Genomic DNA, 20,464 nt, shown 5'->3' on the forward strand with positions numbered 1-20,464 from the left:
TGGATTCAGGCTGTACCAAAGGTTGACCCAAGTTTGAAACAAAGCAAAAAAAGTTTGGGCCAAAGATTGGCAGGAGTTGCGTGAAACTTGGGTTAAACTTTGGTACAGTCTGAATCCAAGTTTTACCAAAAGGGCCAAGCTTGGGCAAGAAGCTAGAGCTTAATGCCGAGTAGATTCGTGAGATTCAAATCCACAAATGAAAAGCTATACAATATTTCACTTGGTGGAAATTCTTTGAACAAAAAAATAGGATATTTTATAAATTTAAAAAATTTTTCCCGTCCCCGCCAGTTCAAGAATTTTACAGGCTCATCATAATATTTTTCAAATTCAGATAGCATGTTCCAGAAAACCGATTTCTTATCCAAAATATTTTCGTCATCCAGTCATCCTCTCACAGGTTCACAAAACATTGTGGTCAAAGACCCCCAAACACTAGATTTCGCAATGCAGTCACAAAACGAGATAGTGTGCAGTTTGAGAGAGCGCAGTCACATGAACACAATGTCTTATGCCCAGACTCAAATGATGGCTATCGACGAAATTCGAGCATTTCAGAGTGAAGGTCATTTACACTTAAAATATATTTCTCTAATTATTGCTATGATGGCTGAGACTGCTGTTGTTACTTCGAGAAGCTGGTAAGAATTTAATTTAATTTTAATTCGTTTAAAAATAAATAAATTTAAAAAAAACATTTAAAAAAATTACGTGTTAATTTTTAAAAAAACTTCTCGCGTAAAAAACCTTTCCCTTCTGCCATTTTTCAATTCAAAAATGTCAATTTTTGAATATACTTGGTACTTATCTTGGATTCCTTCCAGGTTTCCATACTTTTCGTGTCCATCGAAAAGTCAGCGGTTAGCTGAAGCAGAAGGACGGATACTTTCAGCACTTGGCATCAAATATCTGGCTAGACTTATTCAGGTGAGATTTTTTCATTTGGTAAGCTTCAAAAATTAACCGAGAAAATTTCAGATTCCATTCAAAAACACTGAAATCAGTACGATAACTGTCAACTGTGAAAGTGAGCAGCCCATTGTGAAGGCGAAATATCCGATTGTCTTGATTCATGGATTTGGAGCAGGAGTTGCGTTGTGGGGTTCTGCGATCAAGCGTCTTGCTCAATTTCAGACAGTTCACGCTTTTGATCTACCAGGTAAGTGACCGCACGTGGTGTCAGAGTGCCTCATTTCGGATTGCATCGCTCCTATTAGGCGGCTTATATCTCGGGAGTCTTTAGTTTCATTCAAAAATATTGCGTGATGAAAATGTAGAGAAATAATTTGCACGTATTTTGACAATTGGAAATTTTTTTTATAAAACCAAAAACAGCCGAGATATAAGCTGTCAAATAAGAGCAAAGAGTTGGGGGGGGGGGGGGGGGGCATGCGATCTAGAGAAACTCCCATTTTTTCTCATTGTCGTGAGCAACTTTTCGGAATTTTCAAATAAATTTACATTTATTTTCAAAAAGTACAAATACCTTTCTAAGTTCCTGTTTGAATTTTCGAGAAAAAAAACCAAAAGAAAATGGGATTTTTGTAAATTTTTCCAATGTTTTTCCAATCAGCCAGGATGCTCCTAAATTTCTACATACAATCTTCAATCTAGAATTGCAATAGATCTTTACTAAACAATATTAGATCTATAAACTTCATATTCCAGGATTCGGTAGATCATCTCGCCCCAAATTCTCATCAGACCCAGAAACTGCCGAAACTGAAATGATCGACTCAATCGAACAATGGAGAGATAAAATGAACTTGGAGAAGATGAACCTGGTTGGTCATTCATTCGGAGGATACCTAGCCACATCCTACGCTCTGAAGTATCCTAAAAGAGTCGAGAATCTCATACTTGCCGATCCTTGGGGCTTCAATGAGATGGATCCAGAATTCGCGCAAAAACTCACTAGTCGTCAGAAAAACATTTTTTGGGTCATTCAACAGTTCAATCCACTGGCGGTTCTGAGACTTGTTGGAGGATATGGTGAGTATATTTTGATTTTAATTTTCAGAATTATCAGATTAATAAATTCGTGTTTTTCCAGGACCATCTCTCGTGAGACGTCTTCGTCCAGATCTTGCACTGAAGTACTCTGAAGACGTGTATGACTACATTTACTTGGCAAACTCCAGGGATCCAACGGGAGAAGAGGTTTTCAAGTGTTTATCGGAAAACTTGGGATGGGCTAAGCAACCAATGAGCAAGAGGTTCCACGAACTTGACAACACCGTTCCAGTCACATTTATTCACGGAGAGCGCAGTTGGATTGACTGGAGAACAACGAGAAGATTGTTCGGAGAGCTCGAGCACGTCGAGTCACATGTAAGCTGAACTCGAAATGTTATAACTTAAAACCAATTTTTTCTCAGATCATGGACAGTGCTGGTCATCATGTCTACGCAGATGATGCCGACAAATTTGTGCAACTCGTGATAGGATCTTTAAAGGACGGGAAGACGGGAGAGCTGGTGCCAGAGGAAGTGAACTTGGAAGAAGAAATCGTGACACCGATTTAGAAACTTTTTTGCAAATGTTTAGTAGAATCAGATCATTCAACAAACACTCACGGGTTACTGGAAAATAAAATTTCATACTTACAAACTGAAGATTATTCTTGTTTTTTCTCATGTATTTTCAGACAAAGTTTTAATAAACCGGCAAATTTCCAAAAAAAAAAAAGGAATTTTTGAGAAATTTCGAGAATTGCTGTAGACCAGAGGGATGTGGCAAATTTTTTTTTCAATATTTGCCGAGCACAGCAAATTCGGCAAATTTTCCGAGCTCGCCAAACCCGGCTAGTTCGGCAAATCCGGCAAATTTTCCGCCCCTGGTTTAAACCTCTAGAATATTTAATTACGATCAATTGAAACGCAATTGAAGTATAAAAGGAGTAAAATTGTTTAAGGTCGACTTCTAAAATTATGATAGGTGACTGTAAATAAAAACATTTCAAAAATTACTTTTGGAAGGTTTTAAATGATATTTGGACATTTTAGAACTATAAAAGTGGTTTTAAATTAAAAAAAAACAGTGAGTAAAACCTAAAAATATACACCTGGCCAGCAAATTGCAGCGAAGGCAGGGCGAGAAATATAAAAAAAAATTGCTACACTTTTTATTTGTTGGCATTTTTCTTGGAAACAACTTGAGAAATTTACGTTTGATATAAATTTGTTTCCCATTCTAAAATAGTGTAACTTGTGCCGGATTTCACCAAAAATGTTTTCAATTCAAAGTTGTGTGTTCAACAAACAATGTGATCACAAAAAGAGATAGCGTGTAGTTTTGAGAGAACGCAGACACATAAACAACAATGTCTTATGCCCCTCCTTTCTGATGATTAAAGAGGAAAATAAGAGCACTTTGTGAAATTTATTGTCGCTGAAATATACTTGCTGCTCAAAATGACCGAAACTGATATTGCAACTTCAAAACCTTGGTATGGAAATTATTATATTTTATTTTGCATTGCTATTAATTCATTTTATGGGTATGAATATTGAAGTAACAAAGTTAACAAAAACAATTTAATTTTAAATAGATTTTTCTATCCAAAAAATTGAAATTCAGGTTTTCAACCTCTTCATGTTCATCAAAAAGTGAGAAATTGGCAGAAGCTGAAAATCGGATTTTTACCGCACTTGGAATAAAGTTTTCATCTGAACTGGTCCAGGTAAATTTTTTTTACTTATATTTTAAAAAGGACTCTGCTGCAAACTTTCTTTTTTTGAGAATTTTGAAAAATTACCGAAAAATCGCACATTTTTCGGTAATTTTTTTTGAATTAAAAATTTAGTATATAGGAACGTGATCGTTCAATCTGAAAATAAAAGATTATTTTTTGAAGTTTTCAAAAATGGACTTAAAATAGTGGCTGAATGTTGATGTTTGCCAGAAATGTTTTAACGGCACTTTTTCATTATTGAAATATTTTTAAAATTGCTCAGCAACAACAATTATTATTTTTAGATTTAACAAAAATTTCTCTAAATTTTCATATTAATTTGTAATTCAAAAAGTTGCATTTTCATACTTAAAATAATAATTTTACTCTTTTGCCAAAAAATTGCTACACAGCACTGGCAGTTAGCGAAACACATTTATTTTCTAAAATAAAAATTACTTTCAAACTTTCCGCTTTTCAGATTCCATTCAAAAACACTGAAATCAACACAATTACTGTGAATTGTGAGAACGAGAGTTCTGAACTAAAATCAAAATATCCAATTGTTTTGATTCATGGATTTGGAGCTGGAGTTGCTCTTTGGGGATCTGCCATTAAGAGGCTTGCACAATTTCAAAATGTTTATGCTATAGATCTACCTGGTGAGCATTTAATTTTTTTGTGGGAAATTTCAAATAATTCAAATTTATATCCCTTTTTTTTAGGATTTGGCCGCTCGAGTCGCACAAAATTCTCAACTGATCCAGAGACTGCTGAAAAGGAAATGATTGAAGCAATCGAGCAATGGAGAGTTAAAATGAATTTGGAAAAGATGAATCTGGTTGGTCACTCATTTGGTGGATACCTCTCCACATCTTACGCCCTCAAGTATCCTAAACGAATAGAAAACCTAATACTTGCTGATCCATGGGGGTTCACAGATGTGGACCCGAGTTTTTTGGAAAAGTTGACGAAACGGCAAAAAGCTCTGTTTTGGGTTATTCTGAAGTTTAATCCACTTGCTGCTCTAAGACTCGTTGGTGGATATGGTGAGTAGATTTTCATGGGATCAAAGTTCCAAATTTCTAAGCTTCCAGGCCCATCTCTTATGAAGCGTCTACGCCCGGATCTAGAACAAAAATACTCTGAAGATGTGTATGACTACATTTACCTAGCTAACTCGGGAAATCCAACAGGAGAAATAATTTTCAAAAGCTTGTCAGAGAATTTACGATGGGCAAAGAACCCAATGAGCAAAAGGTTGGCGGCAAAAATAAACTGATAGAATTGAAACAAATTTTTTTTCAGATTCCACGAGTTAGATAAAACCGTTCCTGTAAAATTTATTCACGGAGGAATGAGCTGGGTGGATTGGAAAACCACTAGGGAAATGTTTGGAAGTATGGATCATGTAGAGTCACATGTCAGTTGAGTTGTCATCGATTCTTAACTTCATTTATATTGTTTTCAGATCATAGAAGGAGCCGGCCACCATGTCTACGCAGACGATACTGATCGATTTGTGGAGCTCGTCATAGGATCTTTGAAGGATGGAAAGACTGGAGATCTGGTGCCAGAAGAAGTGAATTTGGAAGAAGATATTGTGACTCCACTGTAGAATTTCTAATTATACCTCATTTTGAAGAATTATCACGGGTTCTTTGTCAGAATCCAGTTGGCAGTTAATGTTTTAGTTTCCCACTGAAATCACCCCGTTTCCCCTTAAAAATAGTTCCAGTGACTCTTTTCATTGTTGATAACCTGAATATCTTTAAAAAAACGCGGCCGTTTTCCGAAAATAAATTATTTCATTCATAAAACCTGAGAATTACTGAAGTTTAAGCAATTTTCAACATAAAAACATTTGAATTTAATTCGTTAGGCTCAATTGATAATTGGAGGAATAATTACTTTGGCAATTTTTTGAGTTTTTTGAAGAGGTTTTCATATGTTGAAAAGTTACTTAAACTTGGTTGCATTATTTTTGTATGAAACGTCAAAAAATTTGACAAATCCGCACAAAAACATTATTTGAAAACTATTATAAAAAGAAGAGAGATCGGACAGAAGCCTGAAAAATTGGCACCGAGTTCAAGCACTTCGGGTTGTTAAAAATCTGTGTGATTGCCGTCAAATGAAAGAACATGATTGATAATCTAAATCCCCGCAATTTCAGAAAAATCGATACACTTTTGAAGCGTTTTTACAGAAATTAGCCTCTGGGACTTATTAGTTTTTATAGAACATGGCAAACCTAAAAACAATACAATAAACTCCAATGCTGCTCCACATCGTTTCGAGACATATGTAGACTTTTTACATCGCTTTGAAGAGCATTGCAACTTTAGCATTTGTAGGTGAGCAAGCTTAGTCTGTACGGCAATATTTAAAAAATGTAATGGAAAAAAACAGTTTGCCAAAAAAACTAACAGAAATATATGACACATAAGCCTATAAGCTTTATCACATATTTTTTAATATCCCTAATTCATGTTTACTTCTGTTTTCTGGATAATTTAAAGCTTATCAATATTTATCAAATCGGAGCATCCTGTTACACATGCATATTCAACTCATCTTCACGAAAATCCCATCTTACAAATTCCCAGCACAATCTGTTTTTCAGTGCCTCCCGGGTTCTTGATGTGTCGTCAGTAATCTGAAATCGCCTTCAAATAAAATGGCGACGCGATGAGCTGGTGTATAATCAAGTGATTATCCAGGCAGCTTAGAGATACGTATAAATACGCGTGTCTGGAGCCAGTCAGAACGAAATCTTGTTTCTCCGACACTTTTGTTTTCCATGCTGATTTTTGTCTCAAGGTTATTAAAGATGTTTCAGGTCTTGAAATCATCTAGGTATCCATATATTTCATTATTCACGAGCTTGCCAAGTTCTCAAAGATCAAAGTTGGAAGATGATAAAATGGGTGGCTATACTCTTAAATTTTTGATAGAATTTGTGAAATATGGCTCAGCATTTTATGCTATAAAATATAAAAATGATAAATCATATTTTGATAGATTTTCGTAACATATAGTTTTTTTAAAAGTAAAACTGTCTAGAAGTAAAATTGCAATTACCAATTGACTATGGCATTAAATTAAGACCACAAAAAACTTTTTAATACTTCGAGTAAAATGAAATTCAGACTTTACAAAAAATAAGCCTCTTAAGTAGGCACAAAATTCCTACCTACGTTCAAGGGGCTTGCAAACCTGATTGAAGCCTAGTGCATGAAAATATGCACTTTTCTCATTATTTCAATTTGAAACTAGGCAAACCAAACACAGGTAGAAAAAGGTGGTAGGCAAGAGGTAGACAAGAGAACGGGGTAAGCATGGGGTAGGCACGCCTAGAAAAAGTTCTTCTTTACTGTTACGTTGGAGTTTTTTAGTTTTTCTCTACTAAAATGTGTGTTTTCCAGCAAAAAACCCATAACTACTCAAATAATGTTCAGTGATCGTGGCGTGAGCATTGAAGTAACTCGAGCAGATCCACGAGAGAGGGTAAGTCGTCTTTTACAATTTCTCATAATTGTTATCACGTTGGGAAGTGATATATATGGAAATATAATGTAATATTTCTTCCTCATCAAATCAGCCAAACATCATCAAATTTCCGATGCGATATGGCGGCAACTAGTCATTCATTTGGTTAGAGTGCTCTTTATTTTATCCGTTTTTAGTCTACTTTTGGGCTCGCATGGCTTGTAGTCAGGCATGCTTTTTTTCGTATCTACCTGATTCCTACCTACCTACGGTCTATTCTGTTGCTTGTACAAATTAGATTTACGAATTCCTAATTTTTTACAATTAGTTTGTTGAAAAATTGAACAACTTTGGAAGTAGGCACACATGTAGGCACAAGACAGGCGTAGATTGCCTAAAAGTTTGTGATTTTATTTTTTTATCTATAAAAAAATTTATTCGAGTTCTGTAAGTTTCAGAAATTTATTTTAATTTTATTTCAAATTATAAAATTTTGCTTACATTGCTGTTGAGGGTCCTATGAAGTTCAGTTCATCATTAGCGTTAATATTTTTAAATAAATAAATAGCTCACCTAACCCCTGAGCCCACTATTAAACTTATCTAGCCCTGTTGCCACATAATCCCCATGTGACAGCTTCATTGACGTAGGCATCGCCGGATTTGCCGGATAAGAGCAAAAGCGAGAAAGAACTTTCTTTTTTTTTCAATTTCTTTAACTTATTGAATCAAATCAATCTTTGAGGTTTTATATTAATACGATTTTCTAGAATATGTTCTTGCTAACCGATCGGTTAATTTTACGTATTGATGACGCTTTGAACTTTGCTATTTACACGGCTTCTTGACGCTGGCAATAGTTGTGAAATTTACCAAGAAATTGGCATTTTGAAATGTCTAATAGTAAACCGAAATTCGAATTTCAAAATCCAAACATCCGTTTAGTCAGCTAACCAACACACACATACATGCATCGTCAACAACTTTGAATAAGGAAAGGAATTAGTCTGTGGAATGTTGATAAGAGATAAAATAGAGTGAGGGTGTTTGGAAGATTTTCTAGAATAATCTATAGTCGATTAGGCAGTTTTCATCTGCAAAGTGGAAAATGAATGGGACATAAGTAGTGGATTTTGATGGCGAAAAACATAAAAAAACAAGTTTTGTACGATCGTCAGATTTGAGCATGATTAGATAAAAGGATTGCAAATCTCGATATGATTTTTGAATTTACTTATTTTTGGAAAAAAAAACTAACTTTGCAGAGATCTCTTTCTTACAAAACCGATTTTCAAATTTAAAAAAAAAATGCACAACTTACTTCATTCACAGAAAGCCGAAAAATGCATGCCTTCAAGGCGATCGGTGCCTACTTTGTGCCTACTAGGTGTCCCGGGGACATAAGACTTTATATCTTGTCCGGGAAACGCCTAACTACAGTGCCAAGATTAATGCCTCGAACAAGTAAAATATCTAGTGCCTATCTGCGTGCCTACAACCCTGTTCTATTTGAGAAAAGGGAGCCTACGCAGGCAGGCAGGCTTGAAATAGGCGTGAGGACATATGAAAGCTTTAATTACAATTTATATCTAAAGAGCATTGCTAATTTTCGAAATTTTCTTCAATTTTTTCAACGAACGCGTTAAGACTTTTCAGAATAAAAACAAACTTTTCGGCGAATTCGCTTATTCTATGGATATCATAATGTTTTCGGAGAACTTTTTTTTTAAAAACTAGGAAATCTTCTTCTTATCTTTCCCAATCTTTCGAAGAATTATATAAAATTCCAATTCAAATCACAATTGCCATACGGGTCGGCTCTACAGTCCGAAGATCATCCACCAGGGGCTTCTAGACTAATCTCAAACAAAAGAAATTCCCCTTTTTTCCAATTGTCTTTATTCTGAATGTACATTCCTATACATTAATCTCTTATAGCTAATCCCCACAATCCCATGATAGTGCGTTGTCATCAATGACTCCACCTCTATATACCTCCAAATATACATCTTCATAAATTATCCGTCGAAACGTGCTCGTGCTCTTGAGCTCCTCCCTCGCATACACACAAATCCTCAAATTCTATTCATATTGATAAATATCCAATCAAACAACACACTCGCTAGTATTCTTCTCTCCTCGAATGACTGATACCTTTGACGAGGAGCCTCCGAAACAAAAAAGAGCCCCCCGTCTTGCTCTCAATCCCCGTAACTCTTTGGTTTCTCGCGTTCGAAATATGGTGGGTGTCAAAATGGTGTTAGTCCTGTTAGTCTGGGGGTAACTTGCCAAATATAGTTTAATACACTTTCTCATTATTCATTCCACGTGATATATCTGGAATTCAAACAGACATAGATCAACAAGTTGGAAATGTGAATGCGCGCGCGTGTGTGGTTTTTTCAAAATGTTCAAAAATCATGTCATGGTTAAAATATACCAAATCTTTTTCTAGCCTAAATTTTCCAAAATGCGCACCTGTCTGCCTCTAAGGCTGCCTACGCCTGCCTTCCATCTACTGTTAAAGCTTTTTGGTTATGGGAGAATATGTGTACTTTTTGAAAATGCCCTTACTTTCAATTTAAATTTTTAAAGCAGTTTAAAAAAAACTGCTTCAAAGTCGGCAGAAACCCTCGATGAAAAGTGGATTGTTTTTTAAAAAGAGCGAATATTTCTATATCAATTTCCGAAAAAAAAAGACCGACAAAACGATTTAAAAAAAATCGAATTTTTTAAATTTTCCCGAGAAAAATAGTCTGGCTGCCATAAAAACCTAAAGCCACGTAGTCAAAAATACTATAATAGAGCCCAAATAAGCTGACAAAGTTTTTTGAAAGGAAATTAAAAATATGCCTGCTTCCGGTTATTTTTTGTTTTATTGGAAGTAGTATTAGTTTTTAAAAGTAAACTTTTGAACTATTAGTCTGAGCAACTTTTAGGCAACCGGCAACTTAAGTGACCACTTTTCTAACCGTCAAAAAAGCTGAGAGAAAATATCGCAAATTTAAAAGTTTTTAGTTAAAAAATAAAATTTTCAATTTTCAAAATTGGCAAAGATCATACGGCTTTATACCGTTTATTTGAATTTTTTCAAAAACTGACCTTATGTTATCGAATTTCAAGTCCTTTCAAATTTCACAATCAGATACAAACTGTGATTTCCGATGCCCAAAAAATGTGTCCAAGTGTTGAGCATTTGACTCACTAATTCCCCAAATCCCGGATGCGGGATTTCACAAACTTACTCATCTCCGTTCAAAATATTCCATTAATCACCAGCAGACGACGCTGAAAACAACGCAACGGCTTCCTAGTGTCGCTATATAAGGCTCACTTTTTGGCTCATTTTCTAATAAGTTAAGCACTTTTTCTCATATATCCGTTCAAGTTATTTTTCTCTATAAACAGGGATAATCTTATGTTTTCGAGCGTGGTCATATTTTTTTTAATATCTGAGGATTTTTTTTTCAAATTTGGTTTTTGGCAGCTTCAAGAATTTAAAATTCTTATTTCCTGATAGAGGGTGTAGGTCAGTAGCTAGCTCAGTACACACATACCCAGACTCATATTTCCGTGAACCATGTGATGGGGATCTGGATGCTTTTTGATTAAACGAGTAAACATTCATGCATCTTTATCAAAAATTCTTGTCACGAAATTTCCGAGAGGTCTCATGAATCCCCGCCCAACTAGGCTTACTACCACCTTTTCATCTACGCTCAGCCAGATAGTCATAGTTCTAGACATTCCCGGATATTAATTTCCGATTTTCATTTTTTTCCCCTACTTATATTTAATTTTTTCTATTATTTCAGACACTCTCCACAGGCTCATCTCTCGACTCTGACACCAGTCATCGATCCAAAAACATTCCAATGATTTTCCAAATGTACGAATCTCAATACGAGGATCTCCGCGGCACCATCTATGGTCCAAGCTCTCCGGATTTTCATCCAGTTCAGGCTTCTGAGACATTGCGCTCTTCGCTTCACGGACTTGGTAGCGTCATCATCATCATGCGCAAATTTAATATAATTCAAAACATTTCATTTCAGAAACCAAGGATCAAACGATTATCAACACCGTCTTATATCACAACAATTTCCAGCGTCAGAAGATCTTGGGTGCCTATGAAGACATGTATAGCAGGGTGAGTGAAGACTTTGCAGAAGCTAGCTACACGATTTCTATTATTTGCGGCAATATAAGATTAACCTTGCTATTTCCAGAAGCTCCTTGAAGACTTGGAAGAAGAATGCGGTGGATTTTTCTTCGAAATGTGTCAAGCTCTTTTCAAACCGGCGCCAAACTACGATGCTCAATGCGTCTACAAATCCCTGTCAAATCGCCATGGAGATCGCTCTGTCGCCATTGAAATCGCATGCACACGATCGCCACGAGTAAGTCCACATTGAAAAAATTTTTGAAAATGTTAATCCGTTTTTCAGCAAATGCGCGCGCTTCGCGACACATACCAAATAGATTATCGCAAATCGCTGGATAAGGATCTCACCGTTAAGGTAGTATATCCGGATAATCTGAAATTTTTTCTCATTCAAATTTATTGGTTTCCAGGTCGAGGGAGTTGTTGGAAAAATGATGCATCTCCTTCTGTGCAACAACCGCGAGGAGGGCCTCGGAGTCCGTGTGAATGATGAGCTTGTCGACAAGCACGTCAAAATCTTGATGACCACTACCATCGATGATATCGCGAAGAATGTAAACTTATTCGAAGAACTTTTCATCGGACACTCATGGAAACATATTGGAACAGTCTTGGACAAGGTTGATGAAGCCCGCAAAGACGTTCAAGACATTGAAAGTATCATTCGTCGCAACAAAAATATTCACTCCGAGATTCGGCTGATTCTATTGACGATTGGTAAATTTTAAGCAGGGGGAGTATGCAATTATAATAAGAAAATTTCCAGCTCGCGTTTCACGAAATATTCAAATCTATTTCGCTGAAAAACTCCGAACAGCAATGACCGCAGAACGTGTCGACCAGTCAACGATTATTCGGATTTGCGTTAGTCGTAGTGAGGTGAGTAATAAGAGCTTTGAAAGAGTCATAATGGAATCAAAACTAAACCATTTGTGGGATAAAGTAAAGGTTCGAGGGCGTGTAGGTCTCGCCACGAAAACACGACCGGCGCCAAATAGGAAATCGCTGCATTTGGCCGATTTTGCCCGTTCTTCCTTTAAATTATATTCAAGGTTTTACAAAAGAATAAATACGTAATTGTGGAAATCCCTAAATAAATCTTTCAATATTTTCAGATTGACTTACAAGACATCTCTCTCGAGTACAAGCGAAAATATCAACGCCCTCTGGAGCACGACATTTGCCAATCAACTTCTGGGGAATATACCCGAATGATTTGCACACTTCTCAGCGGATTCAACAATTTGGAGAACAGTTTTGCGCCGACACCAGAATCAATTGAAGAATAATTTTCATTTTGTACATATTTATCAATTTCTTCCTCATCTAATCAAATTACAAATCAACACATACCCTCATGCCCGCTGACCTAAAAATTTCAAACTTATCTCTTTAATTTCTCACATTTCTTAAATGTATCAAAACTGTACTGAAAAAATACAAACAAAAAAAAACTAAAAAAACTTTTTTTTTTAAAAAAGAAAGAGATCATTCAAAAGAAAAACTTAAAACTACACTTAACACTACACGAATGTCCGTTTATATTTTTGATCGAAGTTTCAAAAAAAAAGATGTACAATAAATAAATGAAGATTCCAAGTTTCATTATTACTATTATTTGGCAGGAGACGCATTTGGACGATTCTTAGCGGTTCGGATCAGCGCTTCTTGTGTGGTCGAGAACACCAAACGTCCGTCTCTGGTCCACAGCTTTCCTTCAATAAGACTACGTCCGCCACCGGCAATCGTTGAGTGATTCTCATAGAGCATCCAGTCGTCGACACGGAAGTTGTCAGTGTGCATCCAAATCGAGTGGTCAAGAGTGAGAGCCATTGATGGGATGAAGCCGCGTCTGGAAGGAGATGATAAATGTATGTGGAATAAATGATTGGATCCTTAATTGGTGGTCAAACTTATAAACCATTAGCTGCAGATATCAAAGTACCCCTACTCCAAAAGTCAAAAACTCATTTCTCCCCAAACTACAGTACTACTACAGTACCCCTACTGTACTTAAACATTTAACAATATCAAACCTACTTCGAATGAGGTCTCAATGCAGTTTCAATCATCGTTGCATCCGAAATGTATGCAGCAGCAGCCAAGTGAAGTCGTGGATCATCCCCAATGTTCTCGTTTGCTTTAATCCAGACGTACGATCGGTAGGCATCAGTTGGATGGCCATGTCCAGCCGTATGATCGTCTTTTTTCAGACAAAGGTATGAGTCAATGTCGACTGGGCGGAACTGAAAATGTTTTAGTTGACAAGATTAAACTACTGTATTTTCACTGTCAAGATTGTACTTTGGAAATTCTTGTTCAAGCTGTTTAAGCTGAGTATCGTAAATTTGGGAAAACACGCTGTTTTCTGAGTGGGTCTCGCCACGATCTCATAGTCAGTTATAGCAGATTCTACAGGTTCCAAATTTTGCAAATATGCTCATTCGATGCACTCACTAACCGAAAAGATTCTGAAGAATGCGGGTGGAATTTCCTTTTGCTTGAATCCAATCATCGCAAGTGCAGCTGGAGGAATGTTAGCATTCTTCTTGATTCTCTCAAAAGTGTCCGAAAGATCCTCGAGACTATCTGGAGCCGGAACCTCGGGCATTGGCAACTGGTGGACAATGGAATCCGCTTCTGGCTGAAACGAAAATTTATTAATCATGGAAACTCATAAAATTACTCTCACTCTATGAAACGAGATTTGTACTGTGAAGATGGCTTCACCATCTTGCAGAGCCTTCACCAATCTAGTGCAGAAGCTCTTTCCGTCTCTGATGCGGTCAACTTGGTATAGAATCGGGCGTTCCACGTTGCCACTTTGAACAAAGTAGCTGTGAAGACTGTTTGGAACGAAGCCGACTTCGACGGTGGCGGTGGCGGCCGAGAGAGCTTGTCCGATGACCTGTCCTCCGTAAACAACTGGCAAAGAGTTTCGGCCTTTGAGCAAGTGACGAGCCCTGAATTTAGAGGATTATTGAAAAATTAGAAACCGAAAATTGGGTGAAACCCGACGTTTTCGACTGTACTCAGGAAAATTCTGAATCCGGTTGCTCAAGACACAGGAATTCAGTAGGCAATTACAAAACTCCGATAGGCACCTATAAATAAACATACAGCAGGCAGGTAGGCTGGCGGGGAGGCACGTAGGTAGGGGAACATAGGGTAATGTGCGGGCGAGTAGCGGGCAACTGATTCAACGAGCTAGGCCTGTGAAAAGACCCGTCGCAAAACAGAGGCTCGTCCTCTAGGGAGCCTCTGTCTACTAGCGTCCCCGACTGATATTTCGGGACACGGTTATGAAATTCACTACCAGCTCAAAAACAAGTCAATAACATTTTTTGGGTCAAAACATCAGAAGCTTTGGCGGGACGACCCGCGCGGCCCTTTCCACAGACCTACAACGCAAAAACCTAACCGTATTGGATTAATCACCAAAAAAAGAACCGGACGTCAGCTTTGCCAGCCGTAGAAAAATTCCTCGATTGTCGGGGGGAAATAAGTTCTGAATTATTTCCCATCCAACAAATACAAAAAATAATTTAGATTTTCAGGTTCATACGTTTTCCCGCACCAAAAATTTATCAGATACACAGAAAATATCAGCAAAAAAAAACTCACAAATACAAGTTCTTGTCCACTCTTTCCAGATTCAAAAACGTGTCGATAAGCCCGGCACGAATGTCATCGGCACGGGACGTCATGTCAATGTGGGTGACGTTGAGAAGCATCGGATAGTGTTGAACACCGTTCTGATCGTCAATTTCCATTGAGCGCTGCAATGAGTGAAATTTGGATTTGTGGGGAAGATTGAAGAGTTGGAATAAGCGACAACGTGGCTTGCGTGAAGCATGGTTATTACAGGTTTTCACGATAAAATTATTTAAAAACCCTTAAAAAATTCCTTTGAGAAACATGAAAAATCAAAAAAAAAAGGTGGCTGCTTTAATTTTTGGAACTGAAGTTGTGCCAGTAGGGCCATAGTTAAAATCATTTCTATACTGCTAAAATTATTTTAAAAAAGCTTAGTAAAACTATTCTAAAATTTTCAGAAATAATTTTTTTCCAGTTAAAAAGGGGCTTAGCGCTACAAGTAATTTTGAAAGTAGATCAAAAATTTTTTTTTCAAATTTATGTTTTTATCAATGTTTTTAAAAACCTTTTTCAACAAGTTAAGGGTATCGTCAGTGATGTTTAAATTTTATAAAACACTTGTTATTGTTATAAAATACCATATATCACACTTAAACACTCCGCACAGTTTCAAAATTATGTTTTCAAAATTGTCAGTCAAAATTTTGGTAAGTTGCCAAATCTACCAAAAAAGTAGATTATCAAGTAATTTTATTCTTAGCGTTGATGCACGTTTAAACTTCAACAATGTTTCAAATCAACTGTTCAAACTTTACAATTTTACAATACAAATTTTAAGTTAGAACAACTTTCTGGTCGACTTTCAAAATTATGAAGTTTCCACCACTCAATAAAATTTCGAAAAATTTTAACTATAATATTTGGCACTTTTCAATAGACAATTCTAATAAAAGCAAGTCCTAATTTCAAAAATGTAGCTTACGGTCAAAGAATTCTAAAAAAAGAAGAAGGAAAATTGTTTCAAAATACTCAAAATGTACTTTAATTGAAAATAACTACTCTGCGCTCTACAATCTATGAAACTTGAAAGGCTATAGACTCACCGAGGGGGCCGAGCTGACGTGCTGTGGTCTGTGCGCAAAATGGCTCTGCACGACTGGAGCAGTGTTTGCGTGAGTTGAGGAAGGAGATGACATACCGTTGCCCGTTGTCAAGCTTTCCAAACGTTTCTGTTCGATGAACCGACGTGCAGTCTGGAAGAAAAATGGAATTTGTTTTTTTTTTCGGAAAATACTTGACATAAAAACGAACACAAACGCACAAGGGGAACAAAAAACATTGAAATTTCTTCCTCCACCGCTTGAAGGGCCTGAAGGGAAAAAGAGTGTGGAGAGGAATTGAGGAAGGACGATGTGAGAGTGAAGAGACGCAGACAAGAAAAGACGGGGAGAAGAAGGCTCGACACGGATTAACATGAAGGACAAGCAAATGTGGGGTGAGGATAGGATGACTAGAAGGAAACAGAGACGACGGAAACTTTTGATTTGGGATTTGGAAATGAATTGGATAAAGATTAGGATTCGGATGATCAAGGCTCGATAGAAATTTACCGGAAATTTGCACAAAGTGGTGAGAAATTGGAAAATGGTTCCCCGATTGAAATCTCAATTCTAAAAATTCACACCGAAAAATTTATATTCATATATAGAACCTAAAAAATTGTCAAATTATTTTAAAATTGCTGATTGTTATGATAAAATACTCCTAAAATTTTCAGACACCGTTTGGGTAATTTTGCAAATTTTGTGTTAATGTTCGAACTGCACAATGCTTTATACAAGTATTCAAAGTATTTAAAAATTAAATTTAATATCCGTAGAAAACTTTTTCACTGTAAGTTTAAAAAAACGAAAGTTTTTGTGAAAACATTTTAGTAACAAAAGAATTTTCTTTTAAAATTTTTTAGCTAACTGTATTCTAATTTTAATTAAATAAATATAGTTTTTAAAAGAATTTATTGATTAGCTACATTGGAAAATCTGCATAAAAAACCCCAAATTTTCAAAAGTAAATTTCAATAACTTTTCTTCAAAAATATCTACAATTCTAGCATTTTTGCTTCTCTAAATCATAAATATTCTTTTTTTTTGAAATAATGAACACGTTGACACGAATTCTCATTTTAAATTTTACAAGCTAAAGAAAAAAATTCAGTTCTCGTTAAATTTTCGGTTCTAGACTACTCTTTTGACTGTTGTTTTTCTGTTGTTTTAAAATGATCAGAAAATCTTGCAGCAACAAAATCAAAACACAAAGTTCTGAACAAAAGATCACATATCACATTCGTGAGAAATGCAACATATTGACATTTCTATAAAACAATATAACTGGTACGTATGCAAATGTTTGACATGAAATATTGTTTTTACGATGCGCTGTTCAGGGAATTTGGCAGAAATCGTGTGATTTGTTGCAAAACATAAAATATATGACGGTATTTGATTTTAAAAATTATGAAATTTTTTAAACGATATTAAAAGGGATTTCAAAAACTCCAAAGTTAAAAAGTACTGAAGAAGATCTCTAAATTTAGTTTTAAAAATAAAAAAAACAAAGAAGAGAATAACTCTGCTAGAAAATCTGCCAGCAAACAGAGGAGCCAACTCTACGAACAAATGTTCAGTCTGCAAGCTGGGGGGGGGGGGGGGACACGCTCCGATGAGCAAAAGGGAATCAGAAGTGTATCTGGCTAGGCGTTAATTAAATTGGAAAAAGAGGAAAAGGAGAGACAATCTGTCACGCCATACTAGACAAAATAATGGGAATCAATAGAGCAGATAGACGAAGGAAACCAGGAGGAAGTGAAAGAAAAATTTTGTTGGGAAACCAAACATTTAATTTGGTTGCACACATTCTATTTGAATTCAACTTAACATTCAAAAAAATTCGCATTGAAAGTTATACAAAATGATTTCAAGTATACCTATGCTACACAATTTTTTTTGCAAGTGTGAAATCTATAGAGTTTGAGCAAAATTACTCAGAAACGAGAGTTTAAAGGCGCTCACTTTCTGGCATCAAATAAAATTGTCGTGGTGAGCCCGGCTACCGTATTTTTTTGCGCAAAAATCGCAAAAAAAAACGCGATCGGGCAACTACACAAAACATGGAATTGCAAAAAAAAACATTTCGACTAAGAATTGTGTTTTAATTCCAAGATTTGATAAGAAGAAAGTGCACGTTAATTCTGCAAATCAGAAAATCTAATTTTCATTTTATTTATTAATAAGTTTTATTGGATTAAACTGAGGAAATGAAGATTAACATCTTTGCTAATCATTTATTTCCAATTAAATTCCCGATCAAAAGTTATTTCTAGTATTAAAAAAATTGCTCAAATTTCAAAAGAAAAACTCACCGATTTTACAAAATGACGAGCTGTCCTGCATCCGACTAGCATCTTCTATTGTTCCACAAAAATTCGAAAGAGCAACAAAAACTCGTCTTTTCTCTCCCAGTAAATATTAGAAATGAAATAAAAGATGATATTAGCTTTTCTTTAAAAATACGAGTTCTTAAGTGAGGGCCCGCTGAGATTGAGAGATCTCTAAAAACGTGGAGGTTTAGACGTAAAAGTGTTTGTTTGGTAGCGAACGACTGACCGATGAGACCAGTGACTACACGTTATGTGTGTAGTCGAAACGATAGAAATGACGCAATTTTAGAGAACAACTACACGCTGGTGACTTGTCTAGGAGGAATTTTTTTTTGCAGACCGAGAGTGTTTCAAAAGATGAAATATTGATTTTGAGTTTAAAATTCAGTGCAGCTAGGCTAAACAGTGTTGTCAGAAATTATTCATTTAGAACATAAAAACTTTCACTGTAAATTTATAAAATGGTTACAATTTTCATTGGAGTAAATCTAGGTTGATTTACCGCAATTTCGAAGTTAAAAAGGAAAGAGGTAAAATTTTTGACTGGCAAAGAAAAAAAAGGTATCAGGCGCGTGCGGTAAATGTAGACCTGCCGAATTTGTAGAGTTTGGCAAATTTGCCGGATTTGCCGAGCTCGGAAAATTTTGAGGTTTGCCGCACGTCTCTACTAGGTACAGGCCACCGGAAAGTGTATGCGTTTTCGGTTTCCCGGTGATTTGCCAACAGTTTTGAATGAGTATAACTCTGAAACTAAAAACTTCGGCAAACATTTTTATTATTATACTTTTTCTACTCACTGTTTCTGAGAGATTATACTTTCACATTAAAATGAAACCTATGGCATTCGAAGAAAAATTCTTTAAACATGACTCTAAATAAAATTCAGCTGCATATGAGCACTTGAAACTAGGAAAAAATTAAACCTGAAATCGTGTTTCACTACTTTTGAGATTTAAAATAAATTACTAACTCAAGTTTTTTACGAACATGTCTACAATCAAGATTAAGAAAACTTCTTTGAAATATTTTTAAAAATTATTTCAAAGTACTGATCTACAAAGTTTCAGATGAACTTACTTAAAAGGATTTCATTCTTTAAGTATAGAAAATGAAAATTCAAAGATATTTACCATCTCTGAAACCCACTTATTTTTGTGGATTTTGTTCCAATGAGAAGCAAATACCACATATCAAACAATTTTTAATTTTTAGAATAAAATATATATTTAAACAATTAATAAAGATTCCTAGAGAAAAAAGTACTTTCGTTGAAAATCACAGCTTTGTTGTTGGAAAATCAGACGATTGAGGAAAAAAGAAGAGTTTTTGAAAGGCAAATAAAAATTCGTCATTTATTTTTGCAGAGAGTTTGTTTGCGCCCGAGAATGAACTTAAAGTGCTATCTGAGAAAAATATCGAACACTTTGAAAATTTTGCGGAAAGTGTTTCAAGATTTTCGATCAAAGTATCGAGGTGGAAATAAATTTCCTTCAAATGTTTTCCTCCAGTTTTAAAAATATGATGAAAATCTGGTGATAAATATTGCAGAGGAAATTCTTGAACCCAAATGTACCTAATAAAAATGAGAATGAGAAATTCAACAGAAGACTAGACTGGCTACAATGTAGCCTATGAAATTCAATTTCAATATTTTCTTCCGCTTCATTTGTTAATTTCAGTGTTTTTCAGCCATAACAAGTCGGAAACCCGGGGAATTGAAATTCTATTGAATACGTAAGCGTTAATAAAAACTTTCAGATGGAAGAGAAAACCGGAAATTAGTTAGGACTTTTAATCTTGACATGTGTTCTGAATCAGTGTCAGGAGGGGCAGAAAAAGTAGATCCGGAAAATCAATGGGATACCAATCATAGGGAATTGAACACAAATTGCAGATTTTATACAATATGTGCACGGCTTTATATTAAAAAAAAATTTAGGTTAATTATAATTATAGGCCTATAGGCTCCTCCAAAATCTTGGCTGTTTTGGAAAATTACATCAAATTTTCTAATACTTGATGGCCGGATTGAATAATATGTTTAATATGTTTAATATGTTTTATTCTATCATCTATTACATAGGAAGAAAATATTTTGAAAT

General features: G+C 35.6%; 4 protein-coding genes across 9 annotated transcripts; 3 read left to right on the forward strand and 1 right to left on the reverse strand.

Moving 5' to 3' along the window:
- Window positions 1-339: 339 nt before the first annotated feature.
- On the forward strand, window positions 340-2,680 carry abhd-5.2 (Abhydrolase domain-containing protein abhd-5.2; the record flags this gene model as incomplete). 2 transcript variants are annotated; one of them, NM_071896.7, is made up of 6 exons in its annotated part: window positions 340-641; window positions 825-927; window positions 979-1,159; window positions 1,669-1,992; window positions 2,054-2,331; window positions 2,379-2,680. In NM_071896.7, the coding sequence occupies 6 exons, from the start codon at window positions 340-342 to the stop codon at window positions 2,523-2,525; spliced, it is 1,335 nt and encodes a 444-aa protein (NP_504297.1). In that variant the 3' UTR covers window positions 2,526-2,680. The 2 variants fall into 2 exon arrangements, with proteins under 2 accessions (NP_504297.1, NP_872178.1); NM_182378.4 differs by lacking the exon at window positions 340-641 and having other exon boundaries at window positions 771-927; window positions 2,379-2,609.
- Window positions 2,681-3,307: 627 nt separating this feature from the next.
- On the forward strand, window positions 3,308-5,493 carry abhd-5.1 (Abhydrolase domain-containing protein abhd-5.1). The gene is made up of 7 exons (NM_071898.5): window positions 3,308-3,448; window positions 3,580-3,682; window positions 4,155-4,335; window positions 4,399-4,722; window positions 4,771-4,933; window positions 4,982-5,096; window positions 5,145-5,493. Exons 1-7 carry the CDS (start codon window positions 3,414-3,416, stop codon window positions 5,289-5,291), a joined length of 1,068 nt encoding a protein of 355 aa, NP_504299.2. The 5' UTR covers window positions 3,308-3,413; the 3' UTR covers window positions 5,292-5,493.
- Window positions 5,494-7,126: 1,633 nt separating this feature from the next.
- nex-4 (Annexin) lies at window positions 7,127-12,931 on the forward strand (the record flags this gene model as incomplete). Of its 3 annotated transcripts, none has more annotated exons than NM_001322553.3 (8): window positions 7,127-7,183; window positions 10,980-11,163; window positions 11,220-11,314; window positions 11,394-11,564; window positions 11,613-11,684; window positions 11,740-12,046; window positions 12,096-12,208; window positions 12,445-12,618. In NM_001322553.3, the coding sequence occupies 8 exons, from the start codon at window positions 7,127-7,129 to the stop codon at window positions 12,616-12,618; spliced, it is 1,173 nt and encodes a 390-aa protein (NP_001309625.1). The 3 variants fall into 3 exon arrangements, with proteins under 3 accessions (NP_001309625.1, NP_001368593.1, NP_001379788.1); NM_001380638.1 differs by lacking the exon at window positions 7,127-7,183 and adding an exon at window positions 9,308-9,406; NM_001392506.1 differs by lacking the exon at window positions 7,127-7,183 and having other exon boundaries at window positions 12,445-12,931.
- Window positions 12,613-18,620, reverse strand: C37H5.13 (the record flags this gene model as incomplete). Of its 3 annotated transcripts, NM_071900.6 has the most annotated exons (7): window positions 12,613-13,181; window positions 13,370-13,575; window positions 13,791-13,973; window positions 14,022-14,292; window positions 14,954-15,108; window positions 16,030-16,179; window positions 18,345-18,620. In NM_071900.6, the coding sequence occupies 7 exons, from the start codon at window positions 18,384-18,386 to the stop codon at window positions 12,944-12,946; spliced, it is 1,245 nt and encodes a 414-aa protein (NP_504301.1). The 3 variants fall into 3 exon arrangements, with proteins under 3 accessions (NP_504301.1, NP_001379791.1, NP_001367644.1); NM_001392507.1 differs by lacking the exons at window positions 12,613-13,181; window positions 13,370-13,575; window positions 13,791-13,973 and adding an exon at window positions 14,768-14,837 and having other exon boundaries at window positions 14,035-14,292; window positions 18,345-18,386; NM_001380640.1 differs by lacking the exons at window positions 12,613-13,181; window positions 13,370-13,575; window positions 13,791-13,973; window positions 14,022-14,292; window positions 18,345-18,620 and adding an exon at window positions 14,786-14,837 and having other exon boundaries at window positions 16,030-16,122.
- Window positions 18,621-20,464: the final 1,844 nt, after the last annotated feature.

This window comes from Caenorhabditis elegans, chromosome V (genome assembly GCF_000002985.6).
Source record: "Caenorhabditis elegans chromosome V".
Taxonomy (NCBI): domain Eukaryota; kingdom Metazoa; phylum Nematoda; class Chromadorea; order Rhabditida; family Rhabditidae; genus Caenorhabditis; species Caenorhabditis elegans.

Bases quoted from the DNA above. Each gene is read 5' to 3' on its own strand.
- abhd-5.1 (NM_071898.5), top strand. From the start codon at position 3,414: ATGACCGAAACTGATATTGCAACTTCAAAACCTTG. The intron at 4,723-4,770 runs GTGAGTAGATTT...CTAAGCTTCCAG, and splicing joins AAGACTCGTTGGTGGATATG to GCCCATCTCTTATGAAGCGT. The intron at 4,934-4,981 runs GTTGGCGGCAAA...ATTTTTTTTCAG, and splicing joins AAGAACCCAATGAGCAAAAG to ATTCCACGAGTTAGATAAAA.